Source organism: Festucalex cinctus, chromosome 10 (genome assembly GCF_051991245.1).
Source record: "Festucalex cinctus isolate MCC-2025b chromosome 10, RoL_Fcin_1.0, whole genome shotgun sequence".
Classification (NCBI taxonomy): Eukaryota; Metazoa; Chordata; class Actinopteri; order Syngnathiformes; family Syngnathidae; genus Festucalex; species Festucalex cinctus.
The window spans coordinates 11999443-12019004 of record NC_135420.1 but is presented as its reverse complement, the minus strand read 5'-3'; the positions used below and the strand labels follow the sequence as shown (position 1 = coordinate 12019004).

General features: G+C 39.4%; 3 protein-coding genes across 4 annotated transcripts; 2 read left to right on the top strand and 1 right to left on the bottom strand.

Annotated features, from left to right (window-relative positions):
* The first annotated feature begins 1300 nt into the window (after nucleotides 1-1300).
* Nucleotides 1301-4809, top strand: LOC144027001 (angiopoietin-related protein 4-like). Its single transcript, XM_077534224.1, has 7 exons — nucleotides 1301-1765; nucleotides 1848-1958; nucleotides 2039-2126; nucleotides 3568-3681; nucleotides 3763-3858; nucleotides 3946-4227; nucleotides 4307-4809. The coding sequence occupies exons 1-7, from the start codon at nucleotides 1334-1336 to the stop codon at nucleotides 4492-4494; spliced, it is 1311 nt and encodes a 436-aa protein (XP_077390350.1). The 5' UTR covers nucleotides 1301-1333; the 3' UTR covers nucleotides 4495-4809.
* Nucleotides 4810-5267: 458 nt separating this feature from the next.
* LOC144027605 (dipeptidyl peptidase 9-like) lies at nucleotides 5268-18914 on the bottom strand. Of its 2 annotated transcripts, XM_077535279.1 has the most exons (21): nucleotides 17702-18909; nucleotides 15689-15779; nucleotides 14933-15177; nucleotides 14663-14775; nucleotides 13552-13725; nucleotides 12949-13117; nucleotides 12757-12867; nucleotides 12515-12643; nucleotides 12045-12106; nucleotides 11846-11946; nucleotides 11537-11714; nucleotides 11294-11453; nucleotides 10429-10508; nucleotides 9767-9937; nucleotides 9402-9537; nucleotides 9051-9196; nucleotides 8737-8883; nucleotides 8498-8650; nucleotides 8189-8331; nucleotides 7155-7266; nucleotides 5268-6813 (listed from the first exon to the last, which is right to left on the bottom strand). In XM_077535279.1, exons 2-21 carry the CDS (start codon nucleotides 15742-15744, stop codon nucleotides 6721-6723), a joined length of 2679 nt encoding a protein of 892 aa, XP_077391405.1. In that variant the 5' UTR covers nucleotides 15745-15779; nucleotides 17702-18909; the 3' UTR covers nucleotides 5268-6720. The 2 variants fall into 2 exon arrangements, 1 of the variants encoding a protein (XP_077391405.1); XR_013285495.1 differs by lacking the exon at nucleotides 5268-6813 and having other exon boundaries at nucleotides 8189-8318; nucleotides 17702-18914.
* Nucleotides 17807-19066, top strand: LOC144027608 (eukaryotic translation initiation factor 3 subunit H). Its single transcript, XM_077535287.1, has one exon. It carries the CDS (start codon nucleotides 17939-17941, stop codon nucleotides 18920-18922), a length of 984 nt encoding a protein of 327 aa, XP_077391413.1. The 5' UTR covers nucleotides 17807-17938; the 3' UTR covers nucleotides 18923-19066.
* The last annotated feature ends 496 nt before the right edge of the window (nucleotides 19067-19562 follow it).

Sequence of the window (19562 nt, the reverse complement as noted above, 5' to 3'; positions counted from 1 at the left end):
TAGTACACCTGACAATTTAAAATTTGGTCGAGATCTGAGCAAGGACCATGGAAGTTGACAGATTATTTGCTTTCACGGGCCACAAAATTGATATGGCGAGCCATATCCAGCCCCCAGGCCTCGACTTTGACCCCTGTACAGAAGGCTCTAGTGTTTCTCTAAAAAAAAAATGCAAGTTTTGTTGACAATAACCACACCAACTTCTTCAGACCTGTCACTTTGTAGGGACTACAAGTCACTTTAAAAACATTATATTTGTTAAAATGACGTTTTGACATGATCATGACATTTGTATCTGTTTAAATCCGTTGTATATGTGTGTCGGACTTTGCACTGCATGTAAAGCACGTGACTTGTGTCTGGGTGTGCGTGTCTTCAAGTGCGTGCCATTGTTTGGGATTTTGATGTCAGGAACGAGGGTGTAAAGAGCCCTGCGGGATGAACTTTCCCCTACTTCTCACAAAGTTCTCTCTGGCATTCCGGAGTCATGCTTGAAAACTAGTAGCTATTGGGCCTCTTACACCCATCCTCATAAATAATATTTTATTAGCTGGGATTTATTTTTTTGACATAAATTATCCGTATTTGATTTCACTTTATTGGGAATTTTCACTATGAATTTAATAAGGAATTGCAAAGCTACACAAAGTATATTTTAGCTGTTTTTTTTTATTAATAGATAGATGAATGTACATTACTTTATTTTTTCATCCATGTTAATTTTGGTATTTTTGTATCATATTTGGTGGAAATGAATGAAGCTAATGTAGATACTCTGATCTAAAGTTTAAAACTCTCCTGTTATATTGTGGGCCAAATTGACCCATTTGGAAAATCTAAAGGGGAAAAAAATAGGTACAACTTTTTCTGCTTGCCTTTGCTTTTTATTTTATTTTATTTTTTAAATATTAAAAACATTACTTTGTGTTATGTGATATCTTTTCTTGATTAAACATTAGAAAGGGTCACACTGACCCATGAACATTTAAGAAACAAACACAACAGGTTCATAAGGTGTCTTAGAAATAATCAGAAAAAAAAATCTACAAAAAAATGTTTAATCTATTTTCAAAACTAACAATGCCTTAAGAAAATTGAGACAAAACTTATCACAACCATTTATGTCAGCCAGAAATGTACAGCTTGTATTGCATCACTTTACAAGTACTGGCTTGTTTCCACGCCCTAAACCTTCCTCCATGTCCACCTCCCAAGCCTCGTGGCCAATCAACGCAGTCCTCGGCCGCAGCGCTCGGCTATAAAAACCCTGACAATTCCATCTGCAGCACACATCAGACAACAAGCTCAGCAATCCAATCCAAACAGACCAAAGATGAAGACGCTGCAGACTGCCATCCTCGTCCCCGTGCTGCTCTTGAACGCAGCGGTGGGTTTCCCCGTGGACAAGCACGCCTCGTGGGACGACGTCAACGTGGTGGCCCACGGCCTGCTGCAGCTTGGCCAGGGTCTCAAGGAGCACGTGGACAAGAGCAAAACCCAGATGAGGGACGTCAACGGCCGATTGAAAGCTTTGAACGCCACCGTCGTCGCACTGGAGGGAAAGCAGCGCGAGCAAGATGAAGCCGTGAAGGCCAGTTGGCAGGAGGAGGAAAGGATGGGTGGGGAGGTGAAGCAGCAGGTGATGATGCAGACAAAGGACATCGTCTCACGCATGAGCGCACTCGAGGAAAGAGTGGATGAAGCGCTTCAAGTGCCAACGGATGACAGCATCAGAGGCGACAATTCAACAATGTCATTCATCCAGGTGAGCAGAAAGACACTTCAGTTGTTAAAGAATCATGTCGTCATCAGAAAGTTGTTTAACGTCTCTTCCAACTTGTTTGCAGAGAATCATGGCAGCGCAGAACAGACGCATCGACCAGCTGGTGGACAAGATCAGGCAGCAACAAGACAAACTGGACAAGCAGAGTTTATACCTGCTGACACTGCAGAACAAGGTGAGTCCTCTCCATCTTTCCGAACAAACACACGTGTGCGCTCTTGTTCGTCTCGACTGACAAGACTGCCTTTACTCCAGGTTGCACACAGGGGCGTCCGAATCCTCAGGCGCAGGCATGAGGAGACCACACTGAGGGGAGATTCGGCACCGAGGGATACCGAAACAGGTCATTAAATCATTTTGAAAAAGTCTTTTGTAAAGGGCACGCTAAATGAAGTTCATCACTACTGCTGCAAATGAGCTGCAATCAAATGCTGTGCTCTCAGTAGTGTACACAACAAAACCAAGAGTTCAATACACCTTTGACAGTGTGGTATAGGTTGTGTCATAACCAGGGTTATTATCCATCCATCCATCCATCCATTTTCTTGACCGCTTATTCCTCACAAGGGTCGCGGGGGCTGCTGGCGCCTATCTCAGCTGGCTCTGGGCAGTAGGCGGGGGACACCCTGGACTGGTTGCCAACCAATCGCAGGGCACACAGAGACGAACAACCATCCACACTCACACGCACACCTAGGGACAATTCGGAGCGCCCAATTAACCTACCATGCATGTCTTTGGAATGTGGGAGGAGACCGGAGTACTCGGAGAAGACCCACGCGGGCACGGGGAGAACATGCAAACTCCACCCAGGAAGGTCCGAGCCTGGACTCGAACCGGAGACCTCAGAACTGGGAAGCGGACGTGCTGGGTTATTATAGTTTTGGAATTTTTATTTTAGTGTCATTTTATTTTATTTCGTTTTGTTTTTATTTAGTTTTCAGTGTGGTTCTGTTCGTGTTTATTAGTTTATTTAAAAAGGCTTAGCTTTAGTTTAGTTAGTGTCAGTGTTTTAGTTTTAAAAAAAAAGTGTAGGCCTTTGTGCGCAATATTTAATAAACACCATGGTAAAATGAAAAAAGTAACACATTTCTTACCTAGCGTTGCATTTCGGCTGAGTTAAATCAAAAAGCAGGCGAGCCGAGTCACATTGAGTACGACGGTATGATGGCGCCAAAAGTCAAGCACGCAAAATTGTCGCCTGGGAGTGACGTCATTTGAAGGTGCTTGTCTATTGGCTGCTGTTAGATGAAGTTACTTCTGTGACGCTTTCAAATATCCTTATTCAAAAGGCTCATGCATTTTTATTACCAAAGACTAAATCGAAGGAAGATTTCACTACAATTAGTTAGTTTAGTAAGTTTTGTAGACATAAATTTTAGTTTCAGTTACTTTTTTTTTTTTTAAGCATTTTCGTTTTTATTTTGTTAACGATATACTTTTTTTTTTTTTTTTTTTTTTTCAGTTTTTTCGTTAACTAAAATAACCTTCGTCATTAAGTACCAGCAAAAAGGATGGGCTATTTAAAGGGACACATTTAAAACAAAACTAAACCTTTGGCGCTCTCAGCACTCGGCCTGACTTGTTGTCAGGGCTGTTTGCAGGCAGTCCAAAGGTCAGGGAAAGAAAGGAGGGCATCAGCGTCCGCTGCATGATGTCAACAACTTTATCTTTCCTCTTGGCATCAACATGTGTCTAGCAGCAACCAAAAACTGTTAGCTGAGCAACTAAAGACTTGGACTGCATGTACAACCGTCTGATCTGTTTGTGTGGCTTTCGTTCAGGTTCCGTTCGAGATTGCCATGATCTGTTTGTACAAGGGCAACGAGCCAGCGGCATCTATACAATCCAAGCACAGAACTCGCAGCCCGTAAACGTCCTTTGCGAAATGACCTCAGGTGAGACCAGAAGAACCCTAAACCTGTTTCGATCGCCGACATTCAGCCTGAAAACTCAACTTGTCTTTGTCGCCCTCACAGAAGGTGGATGGACCGTCATCCAGAAACGTCTCGATGGCTCCCAAAACTTTAACCAGCTTTGGGAGAGCTATAAAAATGGCTTTGGTAACCTGAATGGTGAGACCACCTTCAAAAATACACATGAAATACTCAAAAATTGTATCGCAAAACAGAGTCAATAATGAGTGATTTCTTTCCCCTCAGGTGAGTTTTGGTTGGGCTTGGAGAACATTCATGCAATCTCCAAACAAGGCCAGTACCTGCTGCAGGTGGAGGTCACAGATTGGGCGGGAAAGACTCATACGACTCTCTATCGCGTCCAACTTGATGGCGAGGAAAAAAACTACGCTCTCCACCTTGAGCAAGATTCTTCGTCTGGTGTTCAGGGGGGAAGCATTCTGATGGGCTCCTCGGGTCTTCCTTTCTCCACGGCCGACCGTGACAATGACCTCACCATGGATGTCAACTGTGCTCAGCGTCATTCAGGTGGAACCTTCATTTAATCTGTTCACGTTGAGTGTGACAAAACAAGAGACTGGATTGTGATTGGTCATTTTTGTTGCAGGAGGTTGGTGGTTCAGCAGCTGTGGTGGCGCAAACCTCAACGGCAAATATCCCAGAAGGCCCGGGCTGCTCAGGTGGCAGCCGAGGAGGATGTTTTGGACCGACACAAAGGGACAAAACAACACTTTGAAGACAACTCTTATGAAGCTTGCACCGGTTTCAATCAACCAGAAATTAAGTGGAGAGTAAAATACAGCAGAGGACCAAAGTAAACTGGGAAGTTAATTGGTGATAGAACAACTTGAGAATGAAACAACTGACTGACCTACTCAGCACGCACATTGTTTTTGTTTATTGCACTGAATTATCATAAGTATGTTTCTATGCTATGCCATAAGATTTTTCTGTCACATTGACTTATAAAAATTCCCTTTATAAGGGCTTTCATAAGATAATTATAAGTTGTGTATTATTTTCTTCAATATTTCAAGTATCAAGTTAACGTTTTTGAGTTTATCATTTTTCAGAACAGACGGAAAATAAAAGTTTTTATTCTTAAAAGATCCTTTGGGGCGTTCGTCATTTTCTTTCACTCGCGACTGCCACCTCTGGCCTAAAGCGTAACTGCAGCCAGTGTGTCAAACTCGTGCGCGGTGTGCATGCGCTCAAAACCTCGAATAAACTGTTTTTATTTTCTCAGTTTTCTTGGAGTCTGAGCTGGAGTTTGTGCTGTGCTCAAAGCCAGCCTAGTTTTTTTTTTTTTTTTTCAGTTTCCATCCCATCTGTGTCATACACTAACACTCAGCGGGGACGAACATTACGTCACCTTCCACTGCTCCCCAACGCCAAGAAAATTAAGGAGAAATACAAGCTGACAGGCGCAGTCTCATATTAAAAATAAAATAAAAATAAAATAATAATAATAATAATAATAATAATAAATGAAAAAAAAAAATCAAGTGTGAATGAATGTGCAGTAGATTTATGGTGCCTTGCCACCTGAATAATAAAAACAGAAACAGTTGGAAGAGGACATTCACATTTATTCAAAGTGCAGCAAAACTTACCCAAGTGCATTTTTTTCTGTTTTTTGTAACTATTGCTTAGTAAAATACAAAAATATACTGGTTTAGTCAGCCATAATTCCCCTAACAATGGGGAGTAAATATGTGAAAAGATCATTCTCATCAAGGCAGTAACAAGGCCTTCAATTGTGAAAGAAACAAGGTTCGTAACACTTTGATTTCTAAATAAAAATATCATTCGTCTTTTTATATTTTATATGAAGTATAAAATTATCTGTTAATTATCTGTTTTGTGAAAGGCATAAACTTGAGATATTTTTTCAGACCAAAGATAAGACAATATCCTTTTAATGAGTGAACATTAATGTGGCATGGTGTTGTTGTTATGAACATACATACTATAAGAGCATAGTTACTTTACTCTACTTTAAATAAGTCTTACGTTACACAGAGAAAACACAAAAGATACTTTTAGACATAAACATAATATGGCAAACCATTCCATTATCTTGCAGTGCATGTGAATAGTGCCTTCTGTTTTGAAGCTTGAAACAATACCATAGCAACAATATCAAATCCTTTGTTTTTAAATCAGTCTGACAAAATAGCACAATGCTTAGACCATCTCAACAAAGAAATATCATTACAATTTGGAAAACATCTTGAAAAATATATATACTTGCTTTTTTTCATGATGAATTGATGCAATTATGGCACTTATTTGGGAGTAAGAATTGTCAAACCACTTGACCATGGTCAAATAGCTGTGGGGTGGATTAATTTGTTGATCAAAACATTATGACTTTCAAAATGTCATTGATATTGCTACTGAGGTAGCAGCTCTGCACCAACAAAGATGTTTTGGCCCATGGAATGTTGCTGTGCAAATTTTAATTAAAAGCGCAAAATGGAAAGTGAAAACAAAAATACTGGTGGATCTCTTGTCTGTGTTACATTGTGTTCAGTGTTCCCTCGCTATAACGCAGTTCACTTTCCGCTGTCTCACAGATTTTTAGTTTATTTTTATTTATTTTTTAGTGCAAATTTGCATGCATTTTTTTCTGGTAATGTGCCAATTTTATAACATTTATGAAGGTTTTGAACTTTGAGAAAGTTTAAACAAGAGATAAATATGAGAAAATGTAAATGCCTCAATGAGAAAAGTCTAAAAACTGTGTGGTGAGGGGTTTTAAAGCCTTAAAACATTTATAATAAATGTAAAAAACAGAAAGGTAACTACTTTGCGGGTTTTATTTATTGTGGGTATATTTTGGGGCCTAAGCCCAGCGGGAAAAAAAGGGAACACTGTATATAGATATCAAAAGTACTTTCTAAAAGTAGAAAATCTGAACATAAAAACACATTGCTAAACTTTTCAGTGTATTTAACACATCAGATGCAGAGCAGCTCCCCCTGCTGGAGTACAGTAATGTGCTTGTAGAAAAGGCAATCAGAGGTTCTCCTGAAGGAAGTGCAACAGTGTGATTTCATAATGTTCACCAGACTCTGGACACTTGATGCTGTGTCGTTCGTTGGGATAAACCTAAAGACATTATATACAGAGTGAACAAAAGCCATTTTGAGGTCAGCTGGAGTTGGAAACAATTCACATCACCAATACTGTTTGTTCAGTTACATTCTCATACAAATGACATTTGTGTAGCACAATTGGTGTGTGGAAGTAAACACGAGTAGTGCTCTGACTGTCAATAAGTTTTTACGGATCAACCTGAATGAGTTCCTTTGTTCAGTTAGCATGAAATGATCATATATACTTCTACACAACCTGTGTTGAGTTTGTACTGTTCAGATGATAATTTGTTCATTTATTCTGATTCCAATCACAGCAAATTAAAGATATCTATATTGAGAAAATGCTCCTACCTGAAGGCTGTACGGTTTCCCCGCCCGGATGAGTTGGGATACCAGAAAGTTGGTGTGGAAAAAGTGAACATTCTCATCGAGAAATCCATGCAGGATCAGTAGTCGGTTTGGTCTGTGGGGTTTAACAGCAAGATTCAGCATTTGACATCTCATACGGGGCTCAAACATAAATAACCTTCAAGTACACCTTCATGGATTTGTGAAAAACAAGCAGTCTGGAGAAGGCACTCTTCATGCTGAGATAGCTGGAGCAGTTTGCACACAAGGAAGGGATCAATATATACGTCCACAGAGGCACGTCTCAGAGTTATGGTAATTAGTTAATTGTCTCAAAAAGATGTGCAACACATTTTTACATGATTTTGCCTCTTTCATTTTTTTTTTAAATTAGTATTCTGTCAGAGCCCAAAAATATATCAATGCCCGATTTTTATTAGCTATAGATAAGTACTTTTTATTTGTTATTAATACTCAAGTTTATGGTATTTTAAACATTGTTGTGGGGTAATGGTGGTAATTTTGACTCTTTCTAGAGAACCGGCTCTTTGGGCCAGGCTCAATATAAAGCCTGCAAAACTAATCTTCCGAATCTTCCGAAACCTAAATGAATTTCTGAACAAAAACAATGTAAAATTAGGTGTTCAAATGTAAAAAAAAAAATAAAAAAATAAAAAAAATAAACATAATATTCGCACCACACATTGTACATGTGTAGTCTGAAGTGAACCTCATGGTTATGACGAACAAAAAAGCAAAAAAATAAAAAATAAAAAAAAACACAAAAAAACAAACAAACAAACAAAACAGCCAGTTATTTTGAATGCACTGGGCCCTCTCACCATGATGTTACACCACTGCCTTTTACAAACAACAATGTGGATACACAAAAAATAATTATGTTACAAAAATGAGTACCGGCTGATAAATATCTGACAATGCTACATTTTTCAATACGTAATTCAAATAAGAAATGTGAATAACAATAACCATTCAAACACGAGAAACCCCTTAAAAGAGAAGTTGACTGATCTTACTCATTAGGGAACTTGTTGACGTGAAGTGCAACTGAGCAAGCCTCGTAGCCCTTCAGGTTGTTTTCGGGGGTATCCAAGTACCGCTCTGTGTAACCCGTGTCATAGGCCATCCACAATGTCACTGGAGCACCTGCAATGGCAACCTAGACACACGTTAAGCCTTCCGGTAAATCGTTTAAAAAAAATTCATTTAAAAGTCACAAGTCTGAAGTCGGAAGGAAAATGAGGAAAACCAGCTTCTATCAAGTTCTTCTCGTAAATGTGTTTTTCAATAGCATCAAAGGCTCATGGTTGTTTTGCTTACAGTACCTTGAAGACGTCGGGTCTGTGGATGAGGCCCATGAGAGAGAGAAAACCTCCGTAGGACCAGCCGTGGATGGCAACGCGATTCAAGTCCACAAACTTGTACTTGTTGGCTACATAGTGCAAACCCTCCACCTGATCTTCAATCTCCACCTCACCCTGGTGAAGGTGGACCAACAGTTACATTTATGCCACTAATTCTGAGAACATGAGAGTCTATCAATAATGGCTTTAAGTGTAAATACCATTTTGTCCTTCACAGCTCCTTCAAACTTGAGTCCTCGCTGACAGGAGCCGCGCCCATCAACAATGAGCACAACGTAACCAAGTGACGCCAACCTGCTCATCATCAGATATTTTAAGCCTTTATAGGAGTTATTTACCAGCTGGACCTGAAAAAAAGGAACATAGCATTACAAATCAGGCCCTAAATACAACAATAATGTGAAGAGCATTCATCTGTTGTGTCAAACTGTTGTTGAATACAAAAAAAAATCTAAATTTAATACAATCAAATAATGTGTGCATATGACTGTTTACAATTAAAACAAGCTCAAACCTGAGGACCACCATAGACGAAGACAACAGTGGGATATTTCTTCCCTGGGACCAAATTGCCTGGTTTGTATAAGAGGCCGTAAAACTGAAAACCAGATTTGCCCATGAAGCTAAAAATCTCAGGATGAGCGTAATCAGGTGGGTAATCTGAAAGTAAAAGCAGGAATATCTTTGTCAAAGTCTTCACAGAACACAAAAAAAAATGTGTCAAAACAAAAAACTGACATACAGTTACAGTTGCAATTAAACCATTTCAAAAGTTGTACTCGTACATTTTCGTTGAAGTCCCTCTTAACACTAACTGTAGTTCCTATTTCACAGAAACATTTAGATACGGTAAGTCATTCCGTACCAATAGCCTCCATCAGACTTGCCCAGAACTCCGGCTCTTTGTGCAGCGGGTTGCTGTCTGTGTTGTTCAGCTTGTAGATGTGCACGCAAGGTGTGCTGGTCAGGCTGCTGTAGTGGCTCACAAACATGTCAAATGTCTGCAACATTAGACAAACGAGCAAGGGGGGTTTCAATATATTTGGAGCGCTCTTGACCAACAATACCACACTGGTCAACTGTAACTTTGTGCCGACAACTTCTACAAGATAACGTGTGTGCTGTCTGAATCAAGCAACAGCTTTTGACAGGTGTTTCATTTAAGTCTGTACATAAATCTGTCATTATCAACAGGAAAAACACCTGTTCCATGTCTGTGTGTGTACGTACAGGGCTCATGTAACAGTTGTGAGAGAAACCAGGCTTAGTGAGCTGCACAATTTCTCCTGGTGACTCGTAGCTCACGACATACAAGTGTTGCTCCAGTGGTGAGGTTTTCGTTCCCTGGAAGTACACCAGCTTTTCCGTCTCATCAACCCAAATTTGAGGGCTGAACAAACGCTGTATCAACACACAATAAAGCACAGTACAGAGTGAGCGAAAATTATCAGAATCATTCTTTTGTTTGTTCATACAGTCCATTATTGAGCAAGTTCTTGAAATTTATGTTAGACTGTATGTTACTAAAACATTTACTCGGTCTACCACCATTATTACAAGGTAACAATTGTATTGTACCCTAAATAGTTTGTACATATCGAATACACCTTCAAATATTGTTTAGATGATTTTAGCTTAGCTACATTTAGAATAACAGTGTTACATTTTTATACCTACAATTTAGAGTACAGTATTTGACTTTAAAGGAGACCCATTGTGCAAATTTTCCATGTATGAAAACAGCTCCAAGGTAATAATAGCGCTGAGCAATTTTTCCCCAAAGTTGCCTAATTTAAACATCATAGTTTATTACATTACATGTAAAATTTTAAAACTTTGCTCCACAAGCAAATGTTCCTTAGTGAGTGGTGCTTTGCGTAAATAGATACAACCTTTGATCCGTGATTGGCCATCACCTCCCACTCGCCACTAGTCAGTGCCACCTCCTCCTTGATTGGACATTTGAAATGATCTGGTGATAGTGGAGAATAGCAACAGAATAAATCTTACAATTAACCAGTTAACATGGAAAGTTAGGTAAAGCTGTAAAATTAGATCTTTATCAGTGGTTCTTAACCTTGTTGAATAATGACGTTTTTTTTTGTTTTTTTTTTGTTTTTCAAATTCAAGACATAGTTATAGGGTTTACTGGTGAACAAAATAAACAGGGAGTATCAAATCAGATTCCCTTCACATTGAATTCAGAATTCGCTGTTCCTCATCTCCATGCACCTTAAGGAACGTAAGAAGTGGTTCTTTAGTTTTGCTAGATAGCTAGCTAGTTGTGCTGGCCTCGAATTGATCAACTTGGCATTACAAATCATGCAGTTCAGGATGCTGAACCACATCACTCAACTAATTTTTTTTTTATTTATAGAGCAATCTAAAACAACCACCGCTATTTTCTTACGATGGAACCCAGTGGCAGCAGATATAATGACAACATCAGATGCCCTAGAATTGAACCCTGTGGAACACCATACGTTCCGTTATACATGTAAATTCATATTGAATATATTCGGCCGACCACTATTATTTAGCTAGATACAGTTAGTATGAAGGGATTACAATAACAAAGAAAACACGACGTACCATCACAACAGTCAAAAGTCGACGACTGAGTACACCAAAGTCCTGCAGCACAGATAGGCCAAGCAAGTTGGGAATGTGTCCTGACTTCCGCTAAACCCCCGAGACTGAATCACCAAACCCTAGTTAAGAACCACTGATCTATATGTAGATGTTCCACAATGATACCTTCAGAGTGTGTGTAGCCTGTGGTCCAGCTGTAACTGCCACGTTCTAACAGGGTGGTGACCTTGTACAGGTGGCAGAAACCTGTTTTGGACTCGTTTACAGTGATAAATGTTATCTCCTCGTCACTGTTTTGGTTGAATGGGTAGAAGATATCATGGACCTCCAAAAATAAAATAGCATTTTTTTTCTTATGTCAATATTATGTATCTGATGCAGGTCTGTATATTCCAAATAAGCACATACATTGATCCATATGTCGCTCATCTGTTGGTAAATGATGAGCGGGTGAGCTGTGTCCCCTACAGCCTCCAGGCTCTCCAGTCTGGCGGTGTTGTCCTGATCCACAGGGATGAAGAGCGACAAAGGCAACAGGACCAATTGGAGATGCTGCTGTCGTCGGTTCATCAAGGCTGCCCAAGCACTGAGAAAGTAGAGTGACCAAGTGTCATCATATGAATCCCAGCAGTGTTAGTATTCTCTATTAAGATGCACCGGATTTAGCATGAGCTACAATCATGACCTTACTTCTTACATTTTTCTGCAGAAACTTACTATCGACCATCTTTAGTCCATCCGGCTCGGGTGATGTATTCAGCACTGGGGAACAAGCTTGTGAAGGGCAGAAGCAACTCTTTCTCCTGTGTGCTGACAATCTAGAAAGAGGCAAAATACTGATCGTTTTCCAAAATAGATGACAACAATACAAACAAACAAGAATCATCCACTTTTTTCCAAACAAGAGAGCACTCACATTGCCAAGATTGTCTATCTTGATTTCAACTAATTTCAGAGTAATAGCCGGATTCTTGCTGCCTGGAAATAAGCACTGTTATACACAAATATACTTAATACTAACTACTACTGTAGCTGATCAGAGTTAACGTTGGTTTAAAATTGAAATCTCTAAAAAATAAACATTCACAATTTCACATTCAATGCACATTAATCATTAACAGGTTGCTCCCTCTTGTGGGGGAAAATGTACATTACAGCTTCAGGAAGTCAATTCATCATATAAGCGTTAAATAATAATAGTAAGACATTTCTTAGACCTAATGCTTTAAGCCTAACCCCCAAATAAAACTTAACTACGTTCTGTACAGTGCTAGACACATGAATCATAAGTTGCCCAGTGGATTCCAAAACTGAGAGATAGTTAAAAACAATCCAACAAAAGTATTCACTCCCCATGAAATTAAAAGCTTTTTAGGAAAAAAGTACCTGCACGTGGGTATCGATAGACATCAGTGATACATTCCTCCAGAGCTGGAGATGGTACGTGGATGATGTCAACCTCAGACTCATCCACTTCCTCATATAAAATCCTCAATGTTTTTCCACCGTCTAATTCTAAGACATCAGTAAAAACGCAGTGAAACAAAGACAAGGCAAACATATTAAATTTCAATAGATTAACAAATACATGGCTTGGAAACTATGCCAACATTTTGTACATTATTTACCGTTGTGCGCAACTGGACACCACCAGTATCCAGTGAAACGATCAAATTCTTCTTGAGTTACAAAAGAGGCGACACCGGCAGTTTTTGCATCCTCGTTTGGTTTATCAATACCTGAAATTACATTTCAAAGACACTAATTGCACCACTGAAGCAATGCTGTATTGTGAAACTGTCTGAAAGCATATTTCTGACCTTTATGGCAGAAGGTGAGCCGCTTTTCTTCGCTCGTCTTGATGTTGCTCAGCCAAATGTCATTTTTGTGGACAAAACTGATAAAGTTCGAGTCGGCGGGGCAGATTTTGGCATCCATGCGTGCCCCTGAACATTGGCTCTTAAGCTCACAAGGGTCCATTGGAGCTTGCTGCATGCAAAAAGAGAAACAAGTGAGCTCAAACTGAAAGTTAATGTGCACACTTGTTAGTGTCGGGTTAAAGTAACCTACAATACCCTTTTGAATGCATCAATTCCTCAAAAAAATAATAATAATAACAACTAATGTACAGTGTGTATAAGAATGTTTTAACTGCTATTAATAAATACAGTGAAGACATAGCCATCCTAAATTGTACATGGAAGTGACCTTTTGTCTATGGTGATATCTGAAACATATTAACCGAAGCTTAGAAAAATTAGCTGAGTAAATATTTGTTGAGGTCTATAGATGCAAAGTGGAGGAATACACAAAACATAGAAAATAAAAGTTTGTATTGTTCCTTCTATGTGACCCGACACTTATTTTTAGCACTCCGATTAGTCTACACGGTGTTAAATATGTGCAACAATTTTGGAACTCACTTTGAAATCGTTATTTGCACCGTCAAAACAGTAGTACAGACTGCTGTTGGCCTGGAACAGAAAAAGTCCTGTAGGCTTGTGGTAGTCATAGGATATGATGCCAGTCACGCCTAAGCGCTTCCTCTCTCGCAGCAGCTCTTCCTCCTTTGAGAAAATGATGGGGTGAGGGGTGGCCTGAGATAAGGGAAGACAGGAGACACTTGGGATTATGTCGGCCAACCAACCATCTGTTTGTTTTGGAACGTAGAACAACAAAAGCAAACATTACCACGCTACATTAAGAATGGCATGAATCTGACATTCTCTCCAATAAAATAACCTGATGTCCCCTGTCTTCATTGCACAGGTCAATACAATATATTGTACATTTCTAAAACTGCTTAGTTTTGAGTAACATAAATTGGGTGAAATATTTTACCAAGTGCTGGGTCCAAAATGGATAGAGCCTATGATGGTTCATTTAAAGCCAGCGTATTGGTTTGAGGATTTGACCCAGCATGTTGGGTCAGGATTGTGATCCAACAAAGGGTAAAAAATACCCATGTTGATTAGTTACAGCTACCAGGAAATAGGTTACCAGGTTATCAATATAGCTTGGGTTAAAAATAATACTAATTTTTTATCCAAAAAAATATATATATTTCAGGCTATTGCATAATCACAATGAAACAATGCGATAAGCAGTTACATACAGTAGCTTATTTCACAATTATATATGCTAAACGGATTTTTTTTAATAACACCTGAAAAGGAGTAGTAAGAAGAAAGTCTTTTTGAATTGGACCCCACCTCTCACATTTTAATATTGTTTCAATAATGTTCTTTTGTAATAGTTATGGCCTCAACATTACTCAAGCAACCATAGAAAATAAATTAGAAACTATGATGTCTGAATCTTGTGTTATGGTTACATATAAAATTAATAGCAACAATGTATAAGTTAGTGTATACAACAAAATGGTAATAAGAAAAAGAAGAAAAGCCAAACACCTTGTATGGGTGAAATGACCAGCTGTCCCATATTCATATTATGCATCTTAACTAATATTGTACAGGGACTACAGAGGTAATTATTACTAAAATAAGGGCATTAAAATAAAAACAAGCATACCTGAAAGTGATCCAGCAGATGCTTCCATGACAGAATGAGAAGGGCTTCTTTGCGTACCTTCTTGGGAATGTCAGAGTAGAGTAATGAGACTTCCCTACTGCGGTACGGCATACCTGTGAGATGAGACGACAACTCTGAAATCTTGCCACTGGACGGACGTGCTGGTTAACATATTGGCACATAATCTACCAGTCTGGTAGCCCCATATTGAGAAAGACCGGTCATTTAAACAATCTTGTTAGGCCCCAGCTTTTCTTTTATCAATCATACCGAGGTAATAGATCCGATGAGAATGTGTGCTGGTTTCGTCCTTCTGAACAAAGTGGAATTCAAATGGCGCCTTGTTGACGAGCATGGCTATGTTCCTGCAACCGTCGTGAATTATTTTCCGCAGACCAACCCATGTGTGCTTTTGCACCTGGAAGGGGGTTGAAGTCACATCCTCCATCTCCACCACCTCCGTGCTATCAGATAGCTCATTCACCACCGGCATGTCTGCCAGCGCTTCTCTAATGCTGTGGACACAAATTCATATCACAACTCCCAAAGTCAAATGCTTGAAAAGTCATAAGAGACCTAGAAATACAGAGCACAAAAATGTCACCTCAAAAAGTACAAACTTGGTTAACAATCCATTACAACTTGACCAATGAAATATCTAAACTATTGTACCAAGTAGATGCCATATTGAGCATACGATTACTTTCCTTTTACCTATAAAGTAAATAAAAAGGACAAGATGTGTCAACACACCTCCAGCATTACCTGTAAATTGTCACTACTGTATTTGACTTTGTAACACCTTCCTCTTCCCTCTCCATTACATGTCCGTTAGTTATTCTCAAAAGTTGAGCAATTGTAGCTTTAATACTCTATGTACTTAATATTTGAAAATCTTAAAATTGTGATGCATTGCTTTTGCATTTTCAGTACAGTAAATAAATGTATTCTGATGGTTTGAATTTTGATGTTTCACTGCTACTAAGGAAATACATGAAGGCTGATAAAATGAAACATTTTCCACACCTTGCCTGGCTGTCTTCTTTCTTGTCTTCAGTTTTCAGCCTCTTAACAATGTGCATGAACTGCTCGATGGCCCTGAACCAGTTTTGGCTACCTAAAGAACAGAAAATGCATGAATACATGATGATCAAGTCAAATAAAATACATGTTAAAACCACAAGTATGACAAGAACCTGGTCTAACTGAAACATTACACAAACTATATCCGATCTAATCTAAGCTCACATGCTATCAACAGGTAAACTGTTTTCGTTACTGTGGCGACGGGCCCGTTCAGAAAAGATGTCCATGTGCTGCTTCATCGTGGCTCTGCTACGCTTCAGCTTAAGTCTGCGCTAAAGCCCACAGTAAGGTGATCTTGCTTTGGGGTCTGACTTCGTATGACTGCTGCGTGACGAAGACACTTCCACGTCTGTGTCAGACCTCTGGCAAATGTAACACATTCACTTCACATTTTACGAAGCCCTGCATACCTCAAACTGTTCTGTTGCCTGGAACTGGGTACAAGTTTCAACTAGAGGTCATTTCCAGAACTGTAAATTCATGCATTATCAGATATGTCAAAAACATGACTTTTTATTGGAGGCTATAAATAGTGACATATAATTGAAATATATATATATATATATATATATGCACAAAAATATTTTGAAGTTTGAGTATTAAGTTTAACATGTAAATGGTACAGTGGGGTTCATAGTATTTCAGATTCATGAATTTATGAACGTGTAGGAATAACTTAGTCTAATTACAGGCTAATTTGTAATTCTTGGGATCATCTATTGCTTTTTTTCTATGGCCCAACAACTTTGCTTTGTCAAACATTGACATGTATATTCCTTTTAAAAGTTGCTGACCCAAACACAGACATGTAAAATATTGCAAGCATCGCCATTAGTCATTAACTTAATTACCACACTGGTAAAGTGAAAACTCATATGATGTAAAACACCCCTGAAGGTCATATAATTTGTAATTTGACAAAAAGAATCAATGGCAACAGTTATCATTGTTTACTTAAGTGGGGAAAAAAATGAAATTATTAATTTAACACAATTAAGACATTAAAAGTTGAGAGTGATATTGTGTTTATTGGTTTTTCATGTGACAATTAAGAACATTAAAATACAACTTCAAACATGGCATCAAATGGAAGAGTAGTTCTCATATGAATAATTATTTTTGAAATCCAAATAATTCCAGGAATCTACCAGTATCCTGGAATAGATTTGACTTTGGAGATTTGAGGATGGCTTCGTATAGATTTTTATTTTTATTTTTTTTGCAACAGGCCACAATGTAATTATGATTTCCATCAGCAGGCCGTTACGACTGTGTAGCATAGCAACATACATGTACTATTTCATAAACTTGGTCATGTTATGAAATATTAAATTGTGATTTATATTTATAAAGCTTTTCGAGGGATCCAGATCCGAGAACGCATGTAAAAGGTAGTACAGTATGTAGTACAGCACCACCATTTTCAAGTGTGAAGTAACTGCACTACTGAGCAAGTTTTCAAAAAAAATAAATAAAAAAAAAATAAAAAAAAACAAAAAAACTTTACAACAATCCGCAGTGGTGTTAAAACCGGAAAGCCACCTTACCCATCAGTGATCACTGTATACCTATGATGCTTAACAGTACACGTGTATTTTGAGTAGTTTCTAGCTAGTAAAGAGATACAGTACAGTAGTTGTGAAAGTGAAAGGACTTTATTGATAATTCATAACTGATTCCTAACTCGTTCGCAATATAATGTTATTACAATACAGTAGCTACTGATATCAATCAGTGCGTTTTAATTTCACACTGCCCAAACTGTACTATCAATGGCAACCTAAAAGTATTTAAACTTGACAAAAAAAAATCGTGTCGTGTCCCTTTAAAATTTGTCTGTTGGGCCCCTTAGCAGCTAGCGACAACATGCTAACATAACAACGTACCAAACACCACTTTCAAGAAACACATTAACACATTTTGGGTTTGAAGTTTAACCGCACACACACTGACCTTGTCTGACTTTATCTCGAGTTTAAAGTTGAGCTCGGTCGCGTATACGCTAAAAGAGCCGGAAGTAGTGACGTGTCAGAAATTCGTAGGTCACCTGACTCAAAATACCCGGATATATAGCCAATAGCGCTAGCCCATGTGCCTTGACACCATTACACGCTCGTGAAAGCCGTGGAAGTCACAGGTCGGCCTTTTCCTCGTGTTTCCAACTGAGCGCTACAGTATTTTACCGTTACAATGGCTTCGACTGGCGGCACCTTGGACTCTCCTGTGAAGCAGATCCAGATCGATGGTTTAGTGGTGTTGAAGATCATCAAGCACTACCAGGAAGAGGGCCAGGGCAGCGAGGTGGTTCAGGGCGTCTTGCTGGGCCTGGTGGTTGAAGACAGGCTGGAGATCACCAACTGTTTCCCCTTCCCGCAGCACACTGAAGATGATGCGGACTTTGATGAAGTCCAGTACCAGATGGAGATGATGCGTTCTCTGCGTCACGTAAATATTGACCATCTGCATGTGGGATGGTACCAGTCAACCTACTATGGTTCCTTTGTCAGCAGAGCCCTGCTTGACTCGCAGTTCAGCTACCAACATGCCATCGAGGAGTCTGTTGTTCTTATCTACGATCCTATCAAGACAGCACAAGGCTCGCTGTCTCTGAAGGCCTACAGGCTCACTCCAAAACTCATGGAGATCTGCAAAGAGAAAGATTTCACACCTGAAGGATTGAAGAAGGCTAACATTGGCTTCGATCGCATGTTCGAGGAGGTGCCCATTGTCATCAAAAACTCTCATCTTATCAATGTGCTGATGTGGGAGCTGGAGGACAAGTCCACAGTTGCTGACAAACACGAACTACTCAACCTATCCAGCAGTAACCATTTGGAGAAGAGCCTTCAGCTCCTGATGGACAGGGTGGATGACATGAACCAAGACATTGTCAAGTATAACACCTACAGCCGCAATCTGAGCAAACAGCAGCAGCAGAAGCACCAGTACCTCCAGAGGCGACAGCAGGAGAACGCCCAGCGACAGAGCAGAGGGGAGGCGGCCTTGCCTGAAGAGGACATCAGCAAAATGTTCAAGCCTCCTCAGCCCCCACCTCGCATGGACACCCTTCTTATTGCAGGGCAAATTAACAACTATTGCCATAATGTGAAGGAATTCACCTCTCAGAACCTTGGCAAGCTGTTCATGGCGGAGGCTCTCCAAGGTCACAACTAGATGAGACAATTGAGTCAAGAAATAAGAGGGCGCAGAAAAACATTACATTTTGGCTACAAATGTAACTTTGATTTAAGAGTGAAATAAGTGATTCAGCTCTTCAAAAAAATGTTATGCAATAAATACAATTTAAAAAAGAAAAATGTGTGCTGCTTTGAAGACCCCCCCCTTTATCACTCAGTTCTTTAGACCCAATTAGATTTGGCAGAGGCATCTTTTGTTGAATTACTTCTAATTCAACAATTTCAATACTGTAAAATGTACACGATCGTATGCCGAGACATTTCTTGTGAGGAGCAATATGGCGGCCTCGTGACTTTTTTTTTTCACCCCCAAAAAAAGTCTTGGCCTATCGGCTAGCCAGTGAGTCCTATATTCAGACCAGTGGGTGTTCAACTTTTAAAAGACGAAATGGAGCAACTCGTCGAAGCGCTTCAGATTGGGTGAAAAGATTAAAACTTGCATTCATCCCCTCTTGAATGCCTTTTTTTTTTTTCCTTTAATAACAAATTAGGTTATATTGTAAAGTCTTGGTGATGTCAGGAAAGGTGAAAAGGCAAAGTGACACTGCAGCTTGAACGTTGGCTCCAGGGACTGCGCTTAGGGATTATTATTATTTTTTTTTTTTCCCCTCCCTCTC

Bases quoted from the DNA above. Each gene is read 5' to 3' on its own strand.
- LOC144027608 (XM_077535287.1), top strand. From the start codon at position 17,939: ATGGCTTCGACTGGCGGCACCTTGGACTCTCCTGTGAAGCAGATCCAG.
- LOC144027605 (XM_077535279.1), bottom strand. From the start codon at position 15,744: ATGCACATTGTTAAGAGGCTGAAAACTGAAGACAAGAAAGAAGACAGC. The intron at 11,454-11,536 runs GTATGTGCTTAT...TTATTTTTGGAG, and splicing joins TGAGCGACATATGGATCAAT to GTCCATGATATCTTCTACCC. The intron at 6,814-7,154 runs GTAGGAGCATTT...TAATGTCTTTAG, and splicing joins GGAAACCGTACAGCCTTCAG to GTTTATCCCAACGAACGACA.
- LOC144027001 (XM_077534224.1), top strand. From the start codon at position 1,334: ATGAAGACGCTGCAGACTGCCATCCTCGTCCCCGTGCTGCTCTTGAAC. The intron at 1,766-1,847 runs GTGAGCAGAAAG...ACTTGTTTGCAG, and splicing joins CAACAATGTCATTCATCCAG to AGAATCATGGCAGCGCAGAA. The intron at 1,959-2,038 runs GTGAGTCCTCTC...CCTTTACTCCAG, and splicing joins TGCTGACACTGCAGAACAAG to GTTGCACACAGGGGCGTCCG.